Source organism: Artemia franciscana, chromosome 2, assembly GCF_032884065.1.
Source record: "Artemia franciscana chromosome 2, ASM3288406v1, whole genome shotgun sequence".
NCBI lineage: Eukaryota > Metazoa > Arthropoda > Branchiopoda > Anostraca > Artemiidae > Artemia > Artemia franciscana.
This window is the reverse complement of record NC_088864.1, coordinates 35005164-35014789: the sequence shown is the minus strand read 5'-3', so window position 1 is coordinate 35014789 and position 9626 is coordinate 35005164. Positions and strand designations below refer to the sequence as shown.

The window sequence follows — 9626 nt, the reverse complement described above, 5'->3', positions numbered from 1 at the left end:
TGATGACCTACATATCATTTTCTTCATTTTTTTTTGTTTCCAAAAATAAAACAAAGACATTTTACAAGTCTTATTATCTTATGCATTTTAGTGTAACGATACTTCACAATGTTGACGCAGAGATACCGTCAAGTCCACGACCAAAGAACACAACTGTAACCTTTTCCAAAAATTAGTAATTGGGTTCTTAAGTTTTATACTGGGTGGCATTGGCGCCACTGACTGCATTTGAAGATGCAGATTTACTCGTAAGAAGGTTCGGTACAAAAAACACATGATTAGAGCCGAAATGGCTGGGTGTCTTTACCTCAAAGAATACTCGATATAGTTTTATTTAAAATGAAGCTTGAGTATGTAGCGACAAACTGATATTTGAAAATACGTTTAATTTTAAGTCTTGAAGAAATACTGTTGCAGAAAAAACTGAACCAAACATAGTTGCGCTCTCCTCCAACATTATAGAAATGTAAGTTAGGCCCTTTAGTCGTGGGCAATGAAGTAAATTAGTATTAAAAAAAAAAACCAATAAATGGAATCAATCAACATTTTCGTATCAATAAATTAATTTTTTGTCGATATAATTATATAATGAATTTAAATTAGAAATTAATCTAAAAAAATTAAAATGTTTCAAAGCAGTTAGAAAACTATTAAGCGTTCCATCTTCTAAGTTTCAAATTTGAAAACCATAATCTTCAAGTATATTATACTTAATGCACAATCTATAACACAAAAGAAAGAAACATTACCCTAAAACTGAGATCATGTCACTAGCATATGCTAGAGCCTACAAAAAAAACTCAAGTCCATCGCTGCTGATACGGTCCCCCAGGTGGGAATCTCATATTCGGATTCATTGAAGCATTCAGCAAAGATTGTTGAAGAAGTTGAGAATGAGCCGGATTTTTTAAAAGAAATTCGGAATTTTGCTGAAAATAATGATGGTAGAGAGCTGACGACGGATCAGGTAAACGGAAAGGTGAATATCTAGCTGAATTGTCAAATGCTGTCGGATTCCCATATATCTGCTCCGAGTGAAGACCTAAAAATAAAAAAAAAAAATGCAGATTAAATGATAAGATAAAATTTAAATGTTTCCCTTAAGCTTAAAATGAAACGAAATCCTTGGGGTTTTATCACACCTCCCCATACCAAAACCAGCAGGAACTATAACCACCCGTCTACTGTTCCACATCTTAACTTACATTTACCGAAACCAATAAGATTCTAGAAAAAATCGCCAGCAATAGGCGGTTCAGCTATCTATAAAACGTAAAATCTTGTGTCCCCAGATCTGTCGTGGAAAGATTTTACTTTAAAAAACGAAAATCGCACAGGAAGGGGGGGGGGAGGGATACTAAAGCGAACAGGCCACTCCCACAGACCCCTTTTCAGAGGCAACGCTATAGCGTTGCATTTAGTAAAAGCCAGAGGACTCCTATGTTTTATTATTATTTTTTTTTTAAGGCACTTCATATGGAAGGGGTGGTCGTATAAAATTTGGAAGGTACTCAATCAATTGGAAATAGGAAGTCCTAGTGGCTTTATTAAAAGTCAAAAATGATCGGAGGGAAAATGCATCAGATAAATTTTTTAGATAGCTATTTTGTTAAATATAGTTCAAATGTCAGATAACAATAATTCCGGTGTCGACACCACCACCCAGGGCCCGAGGGCAGGCGTTGTAAGATATGCCCTATGGGCAAATATGGTTACCTTTAAGTCATCAAAAATGATCAGAGCTTCTCCCCCTCCCCCAACACACCCTCTTTCCCCAAAATGTACCTGATCAAAATTTTGCGATAGCACTTAAGTTTGGAATAGTCCAACGATCAGATGACAAACTACTCGAGCTCAACATACCCCCCTCCAGCACAGGGAAAGTGTTTTAACTTATGCAGAGGGGAAAAAAGTTGTTATGGAGGAGGTGGTCGTATACACTTCAAAGGGGACTCAAGTGATTAGAAAATTGAAAGCTATAGTTTAGCTTTTTCAGGTTATTTATTAAGAAAAGAGGGCTTGTTTGGTTCTGGATCTCCTGGATGCGTAGCTAGCTGTGCTCTAACGTGCTCTAGCTGATGCGTACGCGCCATATTAGTTACGCGCCATTGTAGTTGTGTCCCTATGTCCCACCTGTGAATATAGATATATATCTATATATATAAAAATAAGTTGTCTGTCTGTGGATGGATGGATGGATGTGTCAGGTGACGTCACCTGAAAAAACTGGATTAGGTGACGTCAAAACTGAAAAAACTAAAAAAAGGCAAAAACTACAAAAAAAACTAAAAACTAATAAAAAAAATAAAAAAGCTAAAAAACTAAAAAAACTATAAAGGTAAAAACCAATAAAAAACTAAAAAAAAAACTGAAAAAACTAAAAATAGGCAAAAACTACAAAAAAAAACTAAAAACTAATAAAAAAAGTAAAAAAGCTAAAAAACTAAAAAAACTAAAAAAACTAAAAAAAGGTAAAAAACTAAAAAAAATAAAAAATAAAAAAAAACTAAAAAAAAGGAAAAAACTGAAAAATAAGCTAAAATAAAGGTAAAAACCAATAAAAAACTAAAAAAAAAAGGAAAAAACTAATAAATGACGACACTCAAAGAGAAAGCGACCAGGACAAAAGGAATGTTCGATTAGCAATCAACAAAGCACCGGGACACAGGGAGTATAAATGACGACCAGGACATAAGTAAAAAAAAAAAACTATCTATATATATAAAAATAAGTTGTCTGTGGATCTGTGGATCGTGGATCAGGTGACGTCACCTGAAAAAACTGGATCAGGTGACGTCAAAACTGAAAAAACTAAAAAAAGGCAAAAACTACAAAAAAAACTAAAAACTAATAAAAAAAATAAAAAAGCTAAAAAACTAAAAAAACTAAAAAAAGGCAAAAACTACAAAAAAAACTAAAAACTAATAAAAAAGCTAAAAAACTAAAAAAACTAAAAAAAAGGCAAAAACTACAAAAAAACTAAAAACTAAGAAAAAAAATAAAAAAGCTAAAAAACTAAAAAAACTAAAAAAAGGTAAAAAACTAAAAAAACTAAAAACTAAAAAAAAACTAAAAAAGGTAAAAACTAAAAGAACTAAAAAAGAAAAAAATAAATGACGACACTCAAAGAGAAAGCGACCAGGACAAAAGGAATGTTCGATTAGCAATCAACAAAGCACCGGGACACAGGGAGTATAAATGACGACCAGGACACAAGTAAAAAAAAAAATTAACAAAACTAAAAAGAAGGTAAAAACTACAAAAAAACTAAAAAGAAAAAAAAACTAAAAACTAATAAAAAAACTAAAAAATCTAAAAATCTAAATAAACTAAAAAAGAAAAAAAAAGGAAAAAAAAAAAGGAGAAAAACAAAACTAAAAAACGAATGTATATACAGACCGGTACACCGGGATACAAATGACGACCGGGACACAGGGAATATAAATAACGACCGGGACACAGGGACACAACTACAACGGGGACACCGGGGGAAACAGGGGGATGTAAATGACGACCGGGACACCGGGACAGGGAATGGTCGATTAGCAATCACCATCAACAAAGCTCAAGGGCAATCATTAGAATCATGAGGTATAGATCTGAATACAGATTGTTTTCCCATGGACCATTATATGTTGCATGTTCAAGAGTCGGTAAACCTGACAATCTATTTATATGCAAAGACAATGGGACAGCAAAGAATGTTGTATATTCGCAAGTTTTACGTAGTTAAAACCATATATATATATATATCTATATTCACAGGTGGGACATAGGGACACAACTACAATGGCGCGTAACTATTATGGCGCGTAACGACTTACGCGCGCGGGGGGGCTTGGGGGGGGCGCGAAGCGCCCCCACCAACTAGGTGTTGGGGTGGCGCGAAGCGCCACCCCAACAGCTAGTATATATATATATATATATATATATATATATATATATATATATATATATATATATATATATATATATATATATGTTTTTAACTACGTAAAACTTGCGAATATACAACATTCTTTGCTGTCCCATTGTCTGTGCATATAAATAGATTGTCAGGTTTACCGACTCTTGAACATGCAACATATAATGGTCCATGGGAAAACAATCCGTATTCAGATCTATACCTCATGATTCTAATGATTGCCCTTGAGCTTTGTTGATGGTGATTGCTAATCGACCATTCCCTGAGTCGCCATCGTCATTTATATATCCCCCTGTGCACCCCGGCGTCCCCTTTGTAGTTATGTCCCTGTGTCCCGGTCGTCATTTATATTCCCTGTGTCCCGGTCGTCATTTGTGTCCCGGTGTTCCAGTCTGTGATTTCTCTTTGAGTGTCCCGGGCGTCATTTATATTCCTTGTGTCCCGGTGTCCCGGTCGTCATTTATATCCCCCTGTGCCCCCCGGCGTCCCCATTGTAGTTGTGTCCCTGTGTCCCGGTCGTCATTTATATTCCCTGTGTCCCGGTCGTCATTTGTATCCCGGTGTCCCGGTCTGTATATACATTCGTTTTTTAGTTTTGTTTTTCTCCTTTATTTTTTTCCTTTTTTCTTTTTTTTCTTTTTTAGTTTATTTAGATTTTTAGATTTTTTAGTTTTTTTATTAGTTTTTAGTTTTTTTGTAGTTTTTACCATTTTTTTAGTTTTTTTAGTTTTTTTTTTACTTATGTCCTGGTCGTCATTTATACTCCCTGTGTCCCGGTCGTCATTTGTGTCTCGGTGCTTTGTTGATTGCTAATTTATATTATATTTATATTTATATTTTTTATATTTATTAATATTTTTTTAGTTTTCTTTTTCTCTTATTTTTCAGTTTTTTCCTTTTTTTTTAGTTTTTTCTTTTTTAGTTTTTAGTTTTTTTTGTTTTTTACCTTTTTTTAGTTTTTTTAGTTTTTTTAGTTTTTTAGCTTTTTTAGTTTTTTTTCTTTTTTGTTTTTTTTGTAGTTTTTACCTTTTTTAGTTTTTTTTCTTCTTTTGTATTAGTGTGAAATAATTCAGACGTCATATGCGGACAAACACGACGTCACTCGACAGACAGACAGACAGACATAACCCACAAACAACTTATTTTTATATATATTTATTCATATTTTTTTAGTTTTCTTTTTCTCTTTTATTTTTCAGTTTTTTCCTTTTTTTTAGTTTTTTTCTTTTTTAGTTTTTAGTTTTTTTTAGTTTTTTACCTTTTTTTAGTTTTTTTTAGTTTTTTTTAGTTTTTTTAGTTTTTTTTAGTTTTTTTAGCTTTTTTAGTTTTTTAGCTTTTTTAGTTTTTTTATTAGTTTTTATTTTTTTTGTAGTTTTTGCCTTTTTTTTTATTTTTTTCAGTTTTTTTTTAGTTATTAGATTTTTACCTTTTTTTTAGTTTTTTTTAGTTTTTTAGCTTTTTTAGTTTTCTTTTTCTTTTTAGTTTTTTTTTGTAGTTTTTACCTTTTTTAGTTTTTTTCTTCTTTTGTATTAGTGTGAAATAATTCAGACGTCATATGCGAACAAACATGACGTTACCTGATCCACAGATCCACACACAGACAACTTATTTTTATATATATAGATATATATATATATATTTATACAAACTTACATTAAAATGTGAGGATTAAAACTGTAATGCATTTTAAAACCTTTTCATAACAGTCCTAGCATCCTTACTTCAACGAAGTTCAACCAGGACTGATACATAAAATGATGTGAGACGATAAACTCATTCAAATAAAACAGAAGAAAACGATTAAATGCAAGTTTTCAAAGCTAATCTTGCTTTTTCGGCAGCTTGCCCCAAAGGTCTTTTTGTAACTGTTACTATACTATAATAAATTGGTTTAGTAAAACATTTTGTTAGATCATTTTTAATTAAATTTGAGTATAAAGAATTTAGTAAATACTCCCCCAAGTCCCTATTCAAAGAAATATTATTATTTATTTTGAGACTAGTTTCGATTGATTCCCGAACCCCCTGTTTTATCCCCAAATCATTACTAATGAGAGAAGATTTTTCAAAAAGTATCGTGTGGGAGGGATTATTCAATATATGGCAACCTAAAGCAGCATCAAAGGAGTTATTAGAACTATTTGTAATTAATGCCTTGTCTATGTCTTCTTTATGCTGGTGTAGCCGTTTTCCTAGATTCTGATGGGTCCTGCCAACATAGTGATTTCCGCAGTCACAAGGTATTTGATCAACCCCTCTTTGGCAAGTAACTGGGGTTTTATCTTTACCGGAGTTTGAGAAATTAATGAGTTTAAAACTATTAGTGAAAACCAAATACAAATAATTTTCTGTGCAAACATTTTTTTTTTATTTTGTTGTGAATTTTGGGATGCACAGAAGATAGATAATATTTGAGGGCTTGTCAGTAGCCTCAAGTTGTGACATATCTTCGATTTTACGGGAATGTCTTTTTAGTCTACGGTTAATTATCTTATTGACAAAAGGAATGGGGTATCCATTACCAAAAAGAATATCTCCGATAAAATTTATTTCTGCTTTTATACATGAATCGGAGCAGATGTTCAGGGCACGATCAATGAGAGAAGTTGCAACTGCTCTTTTAACTTGTGGGGGGTGATTTGAATTAAAATGAAGATATGCATTATTTTGCGTTGGCTTTCGATGGATAGTAAAATCCAGTTTATCAGTATTACGAATAATTAACACATCTAAAAACGGTGGTTTAATTTCAATGTCAACTTCTAGGGTAAACTGCAAATTTTTGTCATTAGTATTAAGATAATCCAAGAAACCCCGAAGTTCAGTTTCCCCATATTTAAAGAATTTAATGCCCAATTTTCCAGGTTCTCGACATAAATATTTGCTAGTAGCCCGGATAAATGTGTCCCCATGGGTAACCCATTTTTTTGCTCATAAAAAGATTCACAAAAATGAAAATACACAGAAAACTTATTACAAATTTTAGATTAACAATTTTAAAATCATTAATTTCTTAAACTACGGTAAAGATAACCCCCAGTTACTCGCCAAAGAGTGGTTTATCAAATACTTTGCGACTGTGGAAATTACTATGTTGGCAGGACCCATCAGAATTTAGAAAAACGGCTACACCAGCATAAAGAAGACAGAGACAAGGCACTATTTCCTGTTTCTGTCTACTAAATAGATGATACGATTTATAGCTTGAAAAAAGAAGATAGTTGATACCCAGCCCTCCCCCACCCCAAAAAAATATTTTGACATTTTTTGTAGCTTTCATCAGAAGAAATTCAAACAGGGTCGTCAAAGATGTTAAAGTACGACGAAATAGGGTAAGATGAAAGAGAAGAAAAAATAATTACAAAATATAGTAGGAAAATATTTAAAATGGAACTTGAAATACAAACCTTTGCTGTTTGATTGCTGAGGCATCTGTCCAACACCCCCTGACAGAGGGTTCATGCCATTGAGTCCTGGCAAAGTGGGCATTCCCATTTGGGCACGATTCATCACTGCTGCAGACCTGGCAGCCTCGTAAGGATCCAAACCTTGATAGACGTCTGTACCTCCAGCTGATTTTGTGCCTGGTATTCTTGAACGGCTAAATACAGAAAATAAACAAGAATAGCCATAAATAGCTCTCCACTAGAAAGTTTAAATAAAGACAAGATATATTTCGATTAGCAGAAGCCACAGTAAATGTTGTGGAAAAACACAACTACCTTTGTCATATTTTGTTATTAAATTCAGTAAGTTCAATGTCCATTTAGGGATTTAATGCTTTAATTTTTGCTGCCTAACAATTACTTTTCTTTTTAATTATTATTATTTAAACTAATTAGCCTCCCCCCTATATTTTATGATAAAACTAATAAAATTGACAAAAAGACCCAATGTTTATTTGAAATCACAATTATACAACCATCTTAAATTTTTGCTTTTATCTTAAAATATAGAAAAACATGATGCTGTCTTAGGAGCGGAGAAGTTCCTTAAGCAACCTTAAAAAAAAAAAAAAAAAAAAAAAAAAAAAAAAAAAAAAAAATACTAAGTTAAAAGTTTCATTGAAAATTTTACCACCACTGGTTCGATGCAGTCACCCTAGGAAATAAGGAGACATGCCAGAGGTAACCACATAAAAAAGGAATTTTCCTTGTTGCTCAAGGTGGGGGTCTTTTAGTTTTTTTTTTTTACTTTTTTTTTAATGGTTTTTGATAATGGCGACTTAAGTATTGCATTTCTTATTTGACTTGATGTTATTTTTGAGCGGTTTTAGGCTCTTCTCTAAAATCCTTAAATTTTTTCTACGATAATTACAAATTATTATTCTGCTAAATCTGAATAGTAATTATTATTTTGGAATTAACTCTCATTAGAAGTACTTTCAGAATTTTTCTCACTACATATATTCGACAAAATCCGCTTTTAAACTTTTGGTTACTATAGCCTGTGGTTGCTCTTTTCTAGGTTGCGGCTACTTACCAGAGCTTGATAGACGCGGTTTGGAAAGTACCCGAAATTTTGGTATAATGCTGTAAGATCTTGAACTTAGAGCTATTGAGTGTGCCTGAATACAGAGTGCATAGTTGTGGCCTCTCATGCAGGCCGAAAAAATGACAGAAGCAAGACTTCAAAAAACAATAAAAAGAACCTTTGTCTAAAAAAAAAATTAAAAATTTAGAATAACGGGTGGTTACCCCTCACACGCCACACTGTACCTGTGCAGAGTATTCTCCCTTAAACTGTGTGAGACAGGTGAGGGGGAATCGACAATTATATTTTTAATATGATAAGGTCAAACCAGAGCCGGATCATCAACTGATTTTGTGATCTGAATTGGATGGAAGGGTTGATCTTTTCTGCCAATTCTGAGCAGAGCAGATCAACTGTGGATAATCGAGTGCAGGACTCATACGGATAAACCTGCGTGGTTCTAAACTCTGAAATTCTTTTAAAGAAAGGACTTCTTGAGAAATGTACAGAAAATGAAATAGAGCTGCCAAAATTAACGATGTACAACCCTATCCGGGTTTCCACCGTCCAAGATGAGACGAATACAATCTTAACTGCTAAATTCAACGAACTATTTACCAAGTTTGACAAATATATTAAGTCACTTCCTAACTCCTCACCTTCTCTAACAGTATCCACTTAACAGCCTCACAGGCTGATGTGAGTAGTAGTAAAAAACGAAAAGAAAGAAAAGCCCCAAAGAACAAAAAAAAGCATATGGTCGGCCTTTACGATGAATCTAATATAAAAAAATATATATAATAAACAATAATATACATTATATAAAATATACATAATTGACTGAGATTACACTGGTAGTGAGATATTACGTCTCATCTTGAGTGATGATAACGCCACAATTGCATTATTAATGCTTTTAAGGTCAAAGATGAGCATTTGAAGCCCAACCTTAAAGTTCCAATGTTCTATAGAAGAGCCTACTTTGAAAGTGCCTAAAATTTTTGGCTAACAGTGGCAAAACTATGCACATAAGCAAAGCTGAGTCATAGAGCCTAGGGTTTTTGCCACTGCGACGATTGGACAGCCGCCCTACCATCTCTTTTTGGGTCTTGTCGGGTATGAGTGGGCCAAGATAAAGATATTTATTTCTTCTTTATCAGAGCTTCCATCTGAAACTAACGTTGCAGACCACAGGGCCACAGAAACAAAGGGAGCCCACTCTACCATA

At 33.1% G+C, this 9626-nt stretch overlaps 1 protein-coding gene across 2 annotated transcripts in view; it reads right to left on the bottom strand.

Moving 5' to 3' along the window:
• Positions 1–639: 639 nt before the first annotated feature.
• Positions 640–9626, bottom strand: part of LOC136040668 (remodeling and spacing factor 1-like) — a 106795-nt gene continuing 97808 nt past the window's right edge. For both annotated transcript variants that reach the window (XM_065724962.1, XM_065724970.1), the window contains 2 exons: positions 7333–7526; positions 640–1042 (listed from right to left, as the gene is read on the bottom strand). In XM_065724962.1, coding sequence (XP_065581034.1) covers positions 801–1042; positions 7333–7526 — 436 coding nt within the window. In that variant the 3' untranslated portion in view covers positions 640–800. The remainder of the gene's footprint in view (positions 1043–7332; positions 7527–9626) is intronic.